The sequence below is a fragment of the Eurytemora carolleeae genome, unplaced genomic scaffold, assembly GCF_000591075.1.
Source record: "Eurytemora carolleeae unplaced genomic scaffold, Eaff_2.0 scaffold1279, whole genome shotgun sequence".
Lineage (NCBI taxonomy): Eukaryota > Metazoa > Arthropoda > Copepoda > Calanoida > Temoridae > Eurytemora > Eurytemora carolleeae.
This window is the reverse complement of record NW_019397167.1, coordinates 79,208-97,359: the sequence shown is the minus strand read 5'-3', so window position 1 is coordinate 97,359 and position 18,152 is coordinate 79,208. Positions and strand designations below refer to the sequence as shown.

At 33.5% G+C, this 18,152-nt stretch overlaps 1 protein-coding gene across 3 annotated transcripts; it reads left to right on the top strand.

Moving 5' to 3' along the window:
- Positions 1-791: 791 nt before the first annotated feature.
- LOC111712457 (uncharacterized) lies at positions 792-16,825 on the top strand (the record flags this gene model as incomplete). Of its 3 annotated transcripts, XM_023487067.1 has the most annotated exon segments (19): positions 792-2,222; positions 2,278-2,375; positions 2,441-2,558; positions 2,639-2,767; positions 2,878-2,951; positions 3,116-3,368; positions 3,432-4,469; positions 4,529-4,590; positions 4,924-5,037; positions 6,547-6,633; positions 7,373-7,483; positions 9,339-9,488; positions 11,143-11,246; positions 12,123-12,238; positions 12,566-12,653; positions 13,610-13,676; positions 14,835-14,903; positions 16,169-16,244; positions 16,556-16,825. In XM_023487067.1, coding segments are annotated over 18 exon segments (4,184 nt in total), but the record flags the coding sequence as incomplete, so codon positions are not given.
- Between the last annotated feature and the right edge of the window lie 1,327 nt (positions 16,826-18,152).

Here is an 18,152-nt window from a genome sequence, read left to right as displayed (position 1 = left end):
CAGCAGGATTTTAACTTGACATTCTAAATCATCCCTCAACCTCCATCCTTTTCATCCTTTCCATACTGTATCCTTCATCCTTTCCATACTGCATCCTTAATCCTTTCCAACTTTATCCTTCCTCCTTTCCATACTTCATCCTTCATCCTTAATCTTTCATGCATAATACATCTTTAATGGTTTCAATACTTTATCGTTTCCATTATTTATACTTTATCCTTTCTAAACTTCTTTTACTCCCTATATTCTTTTAATATCTCATTCGCCATTTATCATATTTTTCATCTTTTATTAAGACCCTTAAGAGATACCTTTCATTACATTGAGGAAAAAAATCAAATTTGAAATTTTTTTTGAAAAATATAAATTTATTCTAGATATTCCCAACATTCCCTCCAAGGAAGATTGCAATAAATATATTTTAGAAGCACTTGAGAAAAATTTAGGTATATGTCATGCAATGTTATTTTATTGATGTAAAATAAAATTTTGTAGAACTTGCTATTTGTAATTTTATATGTTAAAACATATTAATTTGGTGCTCAAAGATTTTCAATCTATAGTTTTTTTGACTAATAATTTTTTTTTTAATAATTTTATTTTTTTATTATCATAACAACATTTTATGACACAAAAAATTTTCTGGAAAACTTAAGAGTTTTTAACTGGAAAAGGTGTTCCATGCTAAATAATAACTAACTTTCTGTATGCATGAAATATTTAGTTTGTTTTAGTATATTATTCTTTTTCCTAATTCTAAAATTTTGACTATAAAAAAATATTTTTTTTAGTTTCCAAAGATGCTCCTGCAGCAGGGAAGGAATCTCCCAAGGCGGCTAAAGAAGATAAAAAAGAAAAACCTGCTGAAGTAAAAATTGAGGAGACTAAATCTGAAGAACCAAAAAAAGCATCAAAGTCTGATGAAGGGGTAAAGGTAGACAGGAAACAAGTAAAACCAGAGGAAAATGTAAGTAAGAAAAATGCTGATAAAGATGATGACTCTGATGATGATAAAAATGACGATGATGATGATAACGATAAGAAAAACATGAAGAAGGGTAAAAAATCAGAGACAAAAAAACCAGAAGAAATGCAAGAAAAGCAAGAAAAGCTGGTTGAGAAGCCAACACCAAAACCATCAGGAAATAAGCCTGAGTCTAAGCCAGTAGAGAAGAAAGCTCCACCTCCTCCTAAGCCTGTAGAAAGTCACAAAGCTAAACCTACTCTTAAACCAGCAGAGAAGAAGCCTGCAAAGGCAGCTCCAATCTCTGTGGGAGGAAAGTTTGTTGTTACTGTTGGTGAAGGAGGTTGCAGAGGTAAAGAATGGGGAAAAGCTCCTTGGCCAGTTGATGCGGGTCGTTTGACCACAGAGCAATGTGCCAAATCCTGCTTGGAGAAATCTTGCACAGGATTCCATATACTGAAGGAGAAGGATGAAACATTTGAATGCCTTCTCTTTGGCCATAATGATGTTCTAGCCGTAAAAAGTCTTGGAGGAAAATGCCTCAAACTTTCAGATACCCCTTCAGATGAATCTGATGCTGATGCTGAAGAGGATGATGAAGAAGAGCTTGATGTCCAAGGTCCTGTTCATATGGCCCATTTAGGCAAGGGAAGATGTAGAGGAGAAGGTTGGACCTACAAGAGATGGCCTACATTAAAAGGATATTTGACAGCAAAACAATGTGCAGAGGCTTGTGCAAGAAAAAAAGGATGCACAGCGTTTGATCTTAGTGATGAGCAATCTGAAAGAAAATTTGAATGTGCCCTTTATGGTCATAAAAAAGTTCAAGCTGCATATGGAGTCCCTGGAAACTGCTATGTGCTTTCAGATAAACCTGGAGTTGTACCTGAAGATGTTGGATCTGCAGCAGTAGTGGAAGAAGAAGAAGTAGAGGAAGAGCTCCCAGTCAAGGGTGAAGTTGAATACTATCAACTTGGAAAAGGCAGATGTAGAGGACCTGGATGGACATTTAAGAAATGGCCTGTCATTAAAGGAAATATCAGCCCTAAGGAATGTGCTATAAATTGTGCTAAGAAGAAAGGATGCACAAGCTTTGACATAGGACTAGTTGCAGAAGGACAAGAAGAATGTGCACTTTATGGACATAAGGATGTTACTTCTGCTTATGGAGTCCCAGGGGACTGCTACAAGCTTGGAAAATCAGATAGTCCTGATGAAGAAAAACAAGAACCTGAGGAAGAAGAAGTAGATGATGGAGGTACTTTATTTCAGAATCTAACTTTTTAAGGTTTTTTAACTGTGACATTTTTTAGTGACTCACAAGTTTCGCCATTTGGGACACGGAATGTGTAGGGGTGCACATTGGCAAGGAAAAAAATGGCCTGTTCTCAGGGGCATCAAGTCCCTACAGGTAATAAAGATTACCAAANCCCCCCCCCCCCTGACACAATCTGAACACAATCTAAATTACTAAAGGAATGTGCAAATGCTTGCGGAAGAAAGGCTGGCTGCACTGCTTTTGACACATCAAGGCCAGAAGGGAATTTGTTTGACTGTATGCTGTACGGTCATAAAAACCCTGTACCTGCACCAGGTATACAAAATATATATTTAACAATTTTAGAGCATAACACTCAAACAAAAAGGTATTAAAACTTTGTTAAATATAACCAGGAGTACCTGGGGAGTGTTATACTCTTATTGGAGCCAAGTTCATTGAAGAGGTTATTGAAGCTACCCAACCTGAAACCAGATCAAGAGCTAAGATACTTGATGAAGATGATCAGGATTTTGTCAACATCAGTAAGCTATAGAATAACAATGAAAAATATTGATAAAACTAGAATATATCTAGTATTCTAGAAGTAATCAAGAATTTGCAATTTGTTTTTGTAATGAATGATTATGATTAGAGAATGTAGAGCTGCTTGGGAAGGGTGCTTGCCGAGGACAAGGTTGGCAGTCTGGTCAGTGGCCTGTATCCCAGGTTTATCATTAATTATTTTCAAAATCTTTCGGAAACAACCTAACTTTTCATTTTACTTTTTTAAGACATTCAACATTTAATGTATTTAATGGTGGATATAGCATGTGTAAATTTATAAATTTGTACAATAAACATAATTTGTATAATGTCTTAATATTCTCTAGGGACGAAAAACCTTGAAGGACTGTGCAGAAAGCTGTAAGAAAACAACAGGCTGTGTTGCATTTGACTTATCTAACAAGGAAAGTGACAAATATGATTGTCTACTGCTGGGACACAAGGATGTTCTACCTGCCAGTGGACTAGCTGCCAAGTGTTTTATTATTCAAGGAGCTGTTCCTGTGGAATCTACCCTAATCACTCATGATGCTCCTAAAGGAGCAAAAAAGGTCATCAAGGACAATTACCCAGGAAGTGGTGAGTGCAAAATTAGGAATTAAAGACCAAAATACAATAAACACTAACTTTACAATTTCTAAGGCCATGGTTATGAGAAACTTGGTTCTGGTTTATGTCGGGGGACAGGATGGCAATCATCTGGATGGCCAATGGACAAAGGATTGAAGACTATGAAGGAGTGTGCAGAAATTTGTACAGCACAGAAGGGTTGTAAAGCATTTGATCTTTCAAGCAAGGATGGTAGTAAATTCTCTTGTCTACTGTTTAATCACAAAAATGTTTCCCCTGCATCTGCCTTAGATGGAGCATGCTATGTAGCCAGTAATATGGACACACAATCAGAAGAGTTAAAGGATGATGTTGATGAGGAAGAAGAGGAGGATGTTATTATTGACCTTGAGGGAGATGTTGATGTTGCTCTGCTAGGAAAAGGTGGATGCCGTGGAGGAGGTTGGACTGAGAATGGATGGCCTAAAGTCAAAGGATTTGTGACTGTGGATGAATGCGGAAAGCTGTGTGTGTCAACTAAGGGTTGCACTGCCTTCCACATTGGCTATCCTAAGGAAGGGTCAAAGAGTGCATTTGAATGTTTCCTCTTTGGGCATAAGAGTGTTGTACCAGCAACTGGACTGATTGGAAACTGTTACACAGTAGCCTCTGGGAGCTCTAAGGTTATTAAGAGTAAACATGCCAAGGAAACAACTAAACCTGAGAAGAAGAAAAAGCAGAAAAAATACAAAATTCCAGAGTTTGAAGAGCCTAAAGTCATTGAAGATGAATTTGATGATGATGATGATGAATGGCTGTTTGAGCCCCCACCTGCAGAGATAAGATCTCGTGAACATATCACGCAGATTCTTGGACTTGACCAACCAAACAATGATGCAGTTCTGAAGGTGACTGAAGCTACCCTAAAAGATCTGAAGAAGGTTTATGAGAACTCCATTAAGGAGTTGGAAAAGTCATACAAGTACAAAGAATTGAGCAATCGCCATTTTGGAGATCCTGAAATTTTCAACAAACCTCTGATTGTATTGATGGGTCCATGGTCTGGAGGAAAATCAACCATCATTAACTACCTGCTGGGAACTGAGTATACCAAAAATGCGTTTAGATCTTGTAAGTTTAGAGTTTAATTTCTAATATGTTAAATTGATTTTAACTAAATCTGATTTCAGCTGCTGAGCCTTCTCCAGGATTTAATTTCAATATTGCCATGTATGGTGATGAGGAGGAAGAGGTAATATAATGTACAATCCCCTTTTCTAATTATCAAATTTGCTTCTAATTGCTGTACTGAAAGTCTCTATTTTTTATCATTCCCAAGTTTTTAAAGACTTTTCAAGTTAAACTTATGCATTTTCAATTTTGACAGTTTATAAACCTTCCCTTGGGCCATTTTGGTAATTAGGCCTGATTGGTTCAACCGTTTTGACGTTTATTGGATATAAACAGACATACAGACCTGCAAAATATACATATAGATTCCTACTCAAAGCTTCAGCTAAGATTTGACTGAAATTTATTTTAAAATAAAAGCTTACGACAAATAACTTGACTTCGATTTTTTTAGATTGATGGAACACAGATGTCAGCTGAGTGGGCGTTCAGTAGTCTCCAAAAGTTTGGTCAAGAGTTTCTTAAAAAACTAAGGGGAAAGAAAATGCCTAACAAGCTTTTAGAGAAGGTAAGTCAAAATGTTTTTCATCATTTTTTCATTTAAAAACAAATTTGCATATCTAACATATATTAGGTATTTATATGATGCTTAAGTTAACAATTCTATTTTTGTATTAACATTTTTGAAAGTTTAAAAATAAAAACATTATTTGTAAAATTGTTAAATTCCTAAGAAATGTGCATTCTGCAGTTTACAATTTTTTTTTCTTTTTTTGTGACCTGTTGCCTTTTTTCATTGACAGTTTTTATCTCAATGTTGTTTTTTTCAAAATTTCAATTTAAGAAGTGTGATTGTTGTTTGCATGTTTAGATGGATCTAAATAGAACTTTAATTACAAAATTAGTCTTAATTTGTTATTCTTCTAGGTATTTCAGTCATGAAATGCGTTGAGCATTGTTTTCTATAAAAAGACAGTGTTTAGAATATTGCTGAAATGCTTAGTTTTAGTCAATCCTTTGTAAAAATAAACATTGAAAGTGCATGATAGGGTAAAATCTGTGCATTGCGTTTAATTAAAGATATGTAAGATTCAAGAAACCTGAAGAAAATGCAAAACAAAACTGTAGAAGTTTATGTGAACTTTATTAGTTCCGACTAGTAGAATGGGTCACTGGAAGAAGTCCATGCAAGCTGAATGGGTTTACTAGATGAAGTCTGAGCGAGCTTAATGTGTTACTAGACAAAGTCCCTGCAAGCTGAATGGGTTACTAGATGAAGTCCATGCAAGCTGAATGGGTTACTAGATGAAGTCCCTGCAAGCTGAATGGATTACTAGATGAAGTCCGTGCAAGCTGAATGAGTTACTAGATGAAGTCCGTGCAAGCTGAATGGGTTACTAGATAAAGTCCCTGCAAGCTGAATGGGTTACTAGATGAAGTCCATGCAAGCTGAATGGGTTAATAGATGAAGTCCCTGCAAGCTAAATGGTTTACTAGATTAAGTCCCTGCAAGCTAAATGGGTTACTAGATGAAGTCCATGCAAGCTGAATGGGTTACTAGATGAAGTCCATGCAAGCTGAATGGGTTACTAGATAAAGTCTCTGCAAGCTGAATGGATTACTAGATGAAGTTCGTGCAAGCTAAATGGGTTACTAGATGAAGTTCATGCAAGCTGAATGGGTTACTAGATGAAGTCTCTGCAAGCTGAATGGGTTACTAGATGAAGTCCATGCAAGCTGAATGGGTTACTAGATGAAGTCCATGCAAGCAGAATGGGTTACTAGATGAAGTTCATGCAAGCTGAATGGGTTACTAGATGAAGTCCGTGCAAGCTGAATGGGTTACTAGATGGATTATAAATATATTTCTCTCCAGTAGCCTGTTAGGCTTGCAAGGATTTTAATTCTTCAACAACCTTTACTAAGAAAATACTATGGTTGGTCAATCATAAGAAACAAGAACAGGAATGATCATTCAATAAACATTACCTTGTAGGATAATATTCTGCTTTAGTTTTATGATTTCATTCAAGTTAAATGTTTAATTGTTTCTTTAAGTTTAACACTTTTACCCCAGGCCACTTTTGCTGAGATTCCTGGAGTTCTTGAGACTGGTACTATCAGGAAGATTGATAGAAGATATCCCTTTAATGACGCCTGTCAGGTATATTGTTTTGACATAGATGGAGATAATTTTTAGATTTGTTTCAATCACAGTGGTTGTTGCCTAAATTGACCAACTTTACAGCTCGGACATTTTAGCATTTTTGTAATTATTGATTTTACTGATTCATTTTGTTTTAATGGTTTATTGATCATACTGATCTGATAGTTCTTGTTTTAGTGTTTTATTGATCATGCTGATCTGAAAGTTCTTGTTTTGGTGGTTTATTGATCATATTGATCCGAAAGTTCTTGTTTTAGTGGTTTATTGATCATGCTGATCTGAAAGTTCTTGTTTTGGTGGTTTATTGATCATACTGATCTGATAGTTCTTATTTTAGTGGTTTATTGATCATGCTGATCTGATAGTTCTTGTTTTAGTGGTTTATTGATCATGCTGATCTGATAGTTCTTGTTTAGTGGTTTATTGATCATACTGATCTGATAGTTCTTGTTTTAGTGGTTTATTGATCATACTGATCTGATAGTTCTTGTTTTAGTGGTTTATTGATCATACTGATCTGATAGTTCTTGTTTTAGTGGTTTATTGATCATACTGATCTGATAGTTCTTGCTTTAGTGGTTTATTGATCATGCTGATCTGATGGTTTTTGTTTAAATGGTTTATTGATCATACTGATCTTATGATTCTTTTTTTAGTGTTTTATTGATCATACTGATCTGATAGTTCTTGTTTTAGTGGTTTATTGATCATACTGATCTGATAGTTTTTGTTTTAGTGGTTTATTGATCATGCTGATCTGATTGTTCTTGTGTACGACTACTCTAAGCTAGATATAGGACCAGAGACTGAAGCTCTCCTTGATCAACTCAAGGGAAGAGAACAACAGGTTAAATATATATTAACAATTATTTTCTTAACTGAAAGGGACTGATCATGTAATTTCTTTAAATTTCTTCATTTACTGAGTTGTTTTATAACAATCAAAACTATATCAATCTATAACTATACCTATCTTAGAAGGAAAATCGAAGTCACTGTAGTTTTCTTTTCTTTAAATAAATTTCAGATATTTTTGACACAATTTACCATTTTGCCATCGGCTATTTTATAAACATGGGTTTGCATTCGTTCGTTTGAAGGTGCAAATTGATATCAAGAATTTTTCTCTTTTTCCGGCCTTATTTAATATCCTTGGGTAAAATGATAAATGTCTTGTACTTTACATGATTTCAAGATATATAAGATATATATAAGATATATATATATATATATATAAGATATATAAGGGAAGATTTTATCTTTTTAAATATAAAATAAAGCTGTAATAAACTGTAAAGTGTACTGTGTACTGTGGGTTTTAAATCATGAAGATCATGAAAGTAAATTGTTCCAAGTTTTGCAGCTGACAAGAAAATTATACATTTTAACTTTTTTTTAATTACTGAAATTCAAATTTTGGGGGGCTTTATCAATGAAACTAGTAAGTAAGTGACGGAGATATGTATAAAAATAATTACGTTGAATAAATAATATTATCCATAATTTTTTTCTTCTTTTTCCTTTATTGTAATCTAGACGCTTGATCTAAAATTCTATGATTATGGAAGGTTGTATTAATTATAATTAAGTAAAAGGGGTCTGTTTACACTGCACAATCAATGTGTCCCATGCGCATTCAATTATTTAAAGTCATACCTTGAGTCTAAAATTCGTGTTCCCATTTCAGAGTTTTCTGTTTATCACTCACTACTCAAATATTAGGTCTCTTAAATCTTTCAAATAGTAAAAAAAGTCTGATCATTTTATGTTTTTCCTTGGTCAAATATTGATTAATATAATTCACAGTGAGAACTAAATCTAATGTGTACATCCAAGAAAAAGAAATAAATAAGCAAAAATTGGCTTGGTTTGACGGTTATTTAGCTTTAAGTGCAGATAGAAATATGTTCAAAAAGCACAGTTCAGCTTCTCCCACGGTCAGCTTTAGTGCTAGAACTTTAAAACGTTTGTAAATTTTCTTAAAGTGTATGATAAACAAATTCACCATTTTGATCAGAATATATCTTAATGGGTTTTTGAATGAGAGGCAAAGATAAAAATTATTTTTCCTATTTTTAGCCTGAAAAGGCCATATTCTTAACAATAATGGGTCGGTTATGTAGAAATTAGTAAAAACCCAACAGGAGCATTTACTAAACGAATTACCAAATCTGTTTATCATGATTATTAGATAATTTGTAGATGTTTTGAAAACTCTATCTCTAAATCTGACCATGGGAGAAACTTAAATTTGCTTTTAGCATATACTTCTTTATGCGCATGGAGCTAAATAACCTACAAAAAAAGCCAATTTTTGCTTTTGCATTTATTTTTCTTGGATGTACACATTAGATTTAGTTCTCAGTGTGAATTAATCAATATTTGGTCAAGGAAAAACATAAAATGATCAGATTTTTTTAACAATTTGAAAAATCTAAAAGACCTAATATTTGAGTAGTGCACTGTATTAAGTGACTCTTGAAATGTGTGTATGTTTCAGAGAATAAGGGGTTTAAATGTTTTGGTTAATATTTTGTGACTCTGATCCGGATACTGTAATTTCCTAGGCACGGTTTTAAAATGAACTGCAGTGAATATTTATGTCAATTAAGTGATTGATGAATAAATGAAAAAAAAATTCTTTTTAACCCATTGCTCAGAATCTCCATTAAACAGATCTTGAAAAAAATATTGTTGTCTAGGTTCGTATTCTGTTGAATAAAGCTGATGAAATCACTGCTGAGGAACTACTGAAGATCCAGGGTAACCTGGTCTGGAACGTTTCACCCCTGATGGCGAGCGCGGAGCCTCCAACTCTATACGCTGGGAGCTTCTGGTCAAAACCTTACAAGGTGTCACGTTTAAGGGATTGTGAGCGTAATTTCAAGTGACCCTCCAAGCAAAGATTATAATGTTAGATTCACAATAGTAACCTTAAAAGCATTGTCTGTTCAAGCATAAATAAGATATGAATGTTTCTAATTTTGTAAAGCAGATTATCTTCAAATGTGCTTTCTCTACTAAATTGACTTGGATCAGATAAAGGTTTTCAGGGTATCGTTGTGAACTTAACATTCCCATCTTTGCATGGAAGGTCACTGGAAATTAAGCTTACAGTCCCTTTGAGCATATCAATAAAGAAAAACTCTTATTTTAATTGTCTAATGGAACCTTTAAGCTGTTTATGTTAAACCTAGTGCGTAGCGTATAGGAAAAAGTTATTCAAAGTTCGGTTATGAAGGGTAACACCCTTAAATTCTTTAAGATTTAAAAATTTGCATTCTTCATTTCTGAATCCTGCTTTGAAACCCATCGAACCTAAGCCATTGCCTCCTTACACCCATACTGCCCTGGAGTGACCAGGACGAGATGCATTCTGTTTCTTCAATTTGAATTTAATCACGTGTTTGTTTATACAAATGCAACAATCTTAAAACTTATGCAGTTTTCTTTAAATACTTTTCATTTATAACGCATCCACCGAAAAAAATAGAAAGGAGAAAAAGCGAAAAATTTGTGTTTGATAGGTCAAATTTGTGTTTGATAGGTGTCAAATTTGTGTTTAATAGCTCAAATTTGTGTTTGATAGGTCAAATTTGTGTTTGATAGGTGTCAAATTTGTGTTTGATAGGTCAAATTTGTGTTTGATTGGTCAAATTTGTGTTTGATAGATCAAATTTGTGTTTGATTGGTCAAGTTTTGTGTTTGATAGCTCAAATTTGTGTTTGATAGCTCAAAATTGTGTTTAATAGCTCAAATTTGTGTTTGATAGGTCAAATTTGTGTTTGATATGTCAGATTTGTGTTTGATATGTCAAATTTATGTTTGATGTGTCAAATTTGTGTTTGATATGTCAAATTTGTGTTTGATATGTAGTTTCTAACACTATGTAGTTTCTAACACTATGTAGTTTCTAAAACTATGTAGTTTCTAAAGCTATGTAGTTTCTAACACTATGTAGTTTCTAACACTATGTAGTTTCTAAAACTATGTAGTTTCTAAAACTATGTAGTTTCTAACACTATGTAGTTTCTAAAACTATGTAGTTTCTAAAACTATGTAGTTTCTAATACTATGTAGTTTCTAATACTATGTAGTTTCTAACACTATGTAGTTTCTAATACTATGTAGTTTCTAACACTATGGCCCTCCGTCAAAAAATGCCATTTACAACGGTACCCTAGAAATTTTAATTTGATAAAAAATGTGGAAGAAACCGTCGTTTTTCTGACTCAAAAAGTGTTTAATTCTGATAATTTCTCTATTGCTTCTTAGCAGGAAAAATATGAAATTACGCTTACAATCGCCTTAAGAGTCTTTATATATAATTTAATTGTGTACAAGTTGAATTATCTTGGCTGGAGCACCTGAAAGTTGAATTATCTAGGCTGGAACACCTAAAAGTTGAATTATCTAGGTTGGAGCACCTAAAAGTTGAATTATCTAGGCTGGAGCACCTAAAAGTTGAATTATCTAGGCTGGAGCACCTAAAAGTTGAATATCTAGGCTGGAGCACCTAAAAGATTGTTGAAAGCTCAGGAACAGTCTCTTCTCAAGGATATAAGAGAGGCTATTGATAAAAGAGTGGAGAACAGAATATCAACTGCCAGGTATAAACTTTAGTCAAATAAGTAAATATAATCAGCTGTGATCACAGAGTGGGGGACATTAATGACCAACCCCCAGATCAGTAAATTCTAGTATACGCCCCAGTTTTACTGTGAAAGTCGTCTACATGTATCTTAAAACACGACGGAGATGCTTGAAAAATATTTTATTATAAAATAAATTAAACATGGGCCAAAATTATGATTGAATATCTTCTTCAATATTAAAGGAACATTACAGCTAGGTTAAAATCCCGGTTTCAAGGGACACCCGGTATAAAGAGACAACATTTTTAATTCAGGAAATTATTTGTAATTCTCCGAGTTTTCTTAGGCTCTTGATTTGAGTTTATGAGACTTGAGTAAATTTTGTAAATAACTTTACTATTGTTCAATGAGGCGTGCATGTTCATTTCAAGTTCAGGATTACTTTTAACCAAGGTCATAATAAAAGGAAAGTTAATTGCGGTTGCGTATACTCTGCGTTTATATTGAATCAGTTCTCTCTGGGCGGAATTTTTAGACAAGAATAGATGCATCATTGTTCGTTTAGTATCCGAGGAGGATAAAAGCATTGAATTTTGAAAATTTTGATAATTCACATAATAGTTTCCTATGACCAGAATATCTCGTTGATTTTTATGTGAAAGATGGATCCCATGCCAGGCTTCGGCATCCGTCTTGTGTTTACATTACCGCCTAGAGACGTACACTGCAGTACAAAAGATGCGTACACCTCTGAAATTACTTTCCTTGCATTAAATCCTTGCTTTTAACCAGCTATAGAGAAAGTTGTACAGTACACATACAGACTATAAAAGGCAAAACGAGACGGTACACCAAATGCTTACTGTGCATTAACTTTTCCTGTTACATCAGGAGGTTTGCTGTGCGTGTAAGGAACCATGCTAAGATGGTGGACTGCTACCTCACCACCTTCAAGAACAACAAGGGGTACTTCGGGGACAAGAAGAAGATAGCGCAGGATATAATAGGTATAGTACGTAAAGGGAAGCACATTACAGTGCAGCACAGTAACGAACAGTCCAGTGCAAAATGGTACAGTGTTTGCACTTTACGGTACATTAAAGTATAATACAGTACAGTGCGCAATAAAGTGTATTGCAAATCATTCTTTATACAGTACAGTACACTAAAATTAAGTTAAAAACAGTATAGCACAGTACAATACACTACAATAAAGTACATGACAGGACAGTACAACATAGTTCTATACAGGCCAGGAATCAGTATATGTTCCGTACAGGATAGTGCAGTACAGTACATGTACAGTCCCTTTAATAAACTGTATTTGTTTCTAGACAACCCCAGCAAATACCATATCTACGAGGGTCTATCAACATTAACAAATATCTCTAGATATGATCTACCGGATCCGGATACTTACAGGTCAAATACAGGGCTATCTTCAAAAGATGAGACTGTAAAGACGACCTGAAACTCCAAAAATATAACGATTTGATGGTTTGGCAAAGAAAAAAACAGTCTAAAATTTAGTGGGAATAATAAAATATATAAGGAATCAGACAGTACAAGTTTCATTCAGTCTTCTCTGAAGTCTCATCTGAAGTTTTTAAATATCGTCTTCACGGATTACCCGGATGAAAAAAAATCATTTCTAGACGTTTACAAATAAAGAACAAAACCTTAATAATTAATATACAGGTTTACTCACTAAGAATAAGACTGCTATAGAGACAATTCAAGATTTGTTTTGCCTTATCATAGATTTCTGGTTCACTGCCCATTGGTCTGGTATTGATAGTTTACTAGCTTGTGTCCATGTTGCCATTGATAGCTGACGAGATCGTGCCCATTGGTCTGGTATTGATAGTTTACTAGCTTGTGTCCATGTTGACATTGATAGCTGACAAGATCGTGCCCATTGGTCTGGTATTGATAGTTTACTAGCTTGTGTCCATGTTGACATTGATAGCTGACGAGATCGTGCCCATTGGTCTGGTATTGATAGTTTACTAGCTTGTGTCCATGTTGACATTGATAGCTGACGAGATCGTGCCCATTGGTCTGGTATTGATAGTTTACGAGCTCGTGTTCAGTTTGACATTGATAGTAAAGTGAGATTGAATTGTACCTGGATAGATTTGGGAAACCCTTACGGAGTAGGGCATTTACTACACTTGGACCAATCTCACCCAAAAAATCGTCGTATTTTTAAAACTCTGTGTCATCATTAAAGTCTAATGCTTTGTGGGTAACCCTGTATGTATAAAACAGATCAAGAGACCTGATTAGGTTGGTCTTATTATGTTCACAATTGAATTTGAAAATGGGGCGAAGTGTCCTAAAAGTATATGCAAATTTAGTTAACTGAAAGTTTTCAGGGATTTCTTCAACGTTCACCCACTGTTTGATTTTGACACTTTACAAAGTACATGTACTTTCTTCAAGGTAGGAAAATTAGTTATTTATTGATAAATGGCTAAAAAATGTGCAGATTAATTTGATTGATTTATTTTGCTTTATATGCCAAAGTTTAAATTTTTGCATTATCTACAGGGTGTCCCACGAAACATGACAGTATGCAGGACGACTTGAATGTCGTCTTGATTTTTGATATAATTTGCTGCGTTTATTTGTCAACCTAATTTTAGAAGTAAATTTCTAGAGAAAATAATCACAAAATTTCCCTTGTCCTGCCATTTCCAAAATGTGGTCTGCCTTTTTTGTGCTTTCAATATTGCCGGAGATATGAAGAATTTCGTTCAGATTTCGACAATTTTGCTTTTATTTAACAAAATTGAAATCTGAACGAACCAAACTCTTTATATCTCCGGTATTATTGAAAGCACAAAAAACGCAGACCACTTTTTGGAAATGCCAGGGCTATGAGAATTATGTGATAATTGTTTCAAGAATCATACATGTTAAAGTAGATAGAAGACTAAACGTCACAAATAAATTCAAATATCAAAGACGACTTTCAAGTCGTCTTCCTATTGTCATGTTTCGTGGGACACCCTGTAAGTTTTATACTTATTAAAATTCACAGTATGTAACTTTGTAATTACTATTCAGGGTGTCCCACATCATATTCAATTGTTTCAAGTTCTAAATTGAGATTGAAGATACATAAGCAGAAATTTTAAAAAACGAGTCATTATTTACTATTGCTAATAACAAAATTTTCTTGCAGAAAATAGCAGGATTTTCGAGTATATGCATGCTTATGTTGGCGTTAAAGCTTGGAGATAATCTAATCTGATATGGGACACCCTGTACATACGGTGGTAGCCTGTAAAATGTAGATTGTCTTTTAACGTTTACTGATACTTCAAAGTTGATACACAGAGGTAACCAGAAAACAGTGGAATGAATGTCGTTTTCTATATTTATTTTTGTTCTGAAATGGCCCTAGAGCATTTGTAATTTGTAAATTGTGTTTTAAACTGATCTATTTCTAAAATGTTCCTTGTACAATTTCAAATTTATATCAGTTAAAATAAAAAACTACAACACTTTTGAAGACATTTTTTACAAAAAGTTCAAAGGAAGACGACATTTAGTCCATAGTTTTCTGGTTACCTCTGTACACACCACAATGTTTAGGGATGTCCTCTGAATAAGCTTGATATTGCAATTGCTTATGATCTTCCTGATATTCTAACCAGCTATAAGGTAAACTAAACTCCTGATATTCTAACCAGATATAAGGTAAACTAAACTCATGATATTCTAACCTGCTATAAGGTAAACTAAACTCATGATATTCTAACCACCTATAAGATAAACTAAACTCCTGATATTCTAACCAGCTATAAGGTAAACTAAACTCCTGCTATTCTAACCAGCTATATGCATGGTAAACTAAACACCTGATATTCTAACCAGCTATAATGTAAACTAAACTCATGATATTCTAACCTGCTATAAGGTAAACTAAACTCCAGATATTCTAACCAGCTATAAGATAAACTAAACTCCTGATATTCTAACCAGCTATATGGTAAACTAAACTCCTGATATTCTAACCAGCTATAAGGTAAACTAAACTCCTGATATTCTAACCAGATATAAGGTAAACTAAACTCCTAATATTCTAACTAGCTATAAGGAAACTAAACTCCTGATATTCTAACCAGCCATATGCATGGTAAACTAAACACCTGATATTCTAACCAGCTATAAGGTAAACTAAACTCCTGATATTCTTACCTGATATAATGTAAACTAAACTCCTAATATTCTAACTAGCTATAAGGAAACTAAACTCCTGATATTCTAACCAGCTATAAGGTAAACTGAACACCTGATATTCTAACCAGCTATAAGGTAAACTAAACTCCTGATATTCTAACCATTTTTAAATGCTGAGTATGCAGTTTAAACTATATTTGTTATTATATATATAATGAACCGAATTTAACAATGTACTCTATTTATATAAGAAAGTACATCTAGCACTGAATACATTTAAACACATTACTACATTTAAATCAGAAAGTACATCTAGCATTTAGCCCAATTAAACAATATACTCTATTTATAGAAGAAAGTACATTTATCACTAATCCCAATTAAACAATTTACTCTACTCATAGAAGAAAGTACACCTATCCCTGAACCCAATTAAAGAATGTGCTCTATATTTATAGAAGAAAGTACATCTATCACTAATCCCAATTAAACAATTTACTCTACTCATAGAAGAAAGTACACCTAGCCATGAACCAAATTAAAGAATGTGCTCTATATATAGAAGAAAGTACAACTGTCCCTGAAACAATAAAATCTATTTATAAAAGAAAGTACATCTATCACTGAAACAATGTACTCTATTTATGGAAGAACGTAAGTTTAGCCCAGAATCCAATTAAACAATGTACTCTATTTATAGAAGAAAGTAGTATATATGTCTCTGAAACAATGTACTCTATTTATAGAAGAAAGTACATCTAGCTCTAAACCCGCCTCAAGTTACGATCAAGGAGACAAAACAGAAGTCGAGTAAGAAATGAGGTAATTCAAATTTGTTTTTTTTCCCTGTTATTTTTCATTTGTTATTAGCAGAGTTTTTGTTATCTTTTTCCTCGGGTTACTTTAAAAAAAACGATTCTTGAAAGCAAGTCTTCAGAATATGAACCATACTTTTCGAGAAATTTCTCAGATTTCTTGTTTCGCCGAAAATTTTCGCATCTTTCGCGACGAAATGTTTCGCAGATTTACCCTATGCATTTTAAAGGTTTACTTCATGTTTTTGCCATCTGTTTATCGTCTCCTCCAGTTTTAAATTCCAGAGTTTTTTTCTTCTAATTTTTGTAAACTTTTAGGACGGAGGAGAACTGATCAAAATCAAACTGGAGACTCTCAGTGATAGATAATAGACGAATAAAGGGACTGATCCTAATTTTAATTCTAATTACGAATCCCAGATTTAATAGATTTCACAATTAACAAAGATCCAGGAATCGATCCCTTTAAAGACCTAATTATGATTTAAGTTTTACTATGGTTCCTTGTTGCACTAAATATAATATAGTCTAATTTAAAAATGTGCTAAAATAATGTTACTTGATAATAATAATAAATCATTTGTTACACTCTGTTGTTTCTAAATTGTGTGTTTTTATAAATAAGTCTGTATAGTGACAATATACAAGGTTGTACACAAAGGAAAAAAAAAACTGTAATTTTTTTAGTCTTTATTACTAAATGTTTGAATTTATTTGATTTCATTGCGACATCAATTATTAGTGAAACTATCATATGCATTGTCATCCACTAGTCTAGGGTTGTTAACCGTTTTTAAAACGATCGCTTTTGGAAACAAAGAACTTGTTTTGAACTTTCAAAAAACGAAAAACGTTTGTTTTTGAAAACGATCGTTTTTTTAAATATTTTTTCAAAAAAAATAAAAAAAATTTTTGGGGAAGATCAGGTTATAAATGTTGTATTAAATGTTTTTTATATCGAGACAAATAACATGAATGTTTTCTGAACTCGGATTTTCCGAAAAAAAAGGTCGTTAACGATCGTTAACGAAGGGTCGTCGTTAACTATCGTTTTTTAAAACGACCGTTATAAGAAATGATCGTTTTTTCGTTTATTGTTCGTCGTTTCCCACAACTGCTACTTTTTCTTTATTTTTCAGATCATTGAATAAGCCATTACAAGAATTTAAATTAAAGGCTGAAGACTTAATTTAACCTAGAAATCTTCATATTTTCAGAGTTGACGGTCGTCTTTAGTTTTACAGTCCTTTGTGGGTAACCCTTCTTCAATGCCAAGTTAAGCATTGAATTCTCAGATTGTGATAGTTCAAGAGTTTAAGGTCGTCTTTAAAGTAAGAAAGCCTTGAAGCTGGGAGTGAGCAGTACTTGTACAGGGTAACCCACAAAGGATGAGACTGTGAAGACGACCAGAAACTCTTAAAATATAATAATCCCAAGGTTAATATATGTATTCTGCCAAAGATATAGTAAATCTAAATTTAATGGCTTATTTAATGATTTGGCAAAGAAACGAACAAGTTTACAGCTGCAGGGAATCGTGAATATAAGGAGGAAACAGGTATTAATTCCGTACAATTGTCTCTGAAGTGTAACCCTGTAAATTGATAGTATTTAATTGTGCTTGGAGAGTTGAATTTAATATTTTTGCATGCATTTAATTTGAAAATGTAGAAGGAGGGAACATTTTTTTTTTTATTCTGAGATGGTTCATATTAAGATTGAGTGGCATTCTTTTGATTTTGGAAAACAAATGTAACATGTAAGACGACATTTGATATCGATGTAAAAATCTCCATACAACACAAATTGTGGAAGTGAACCCTTCCCATTCTGTAACTGTAACATTAAATTAACTTATGTGTTTAATCCCAAAGCCATGAATCGTCCGCAGAGCCCGTTCTCTCTATACATACAG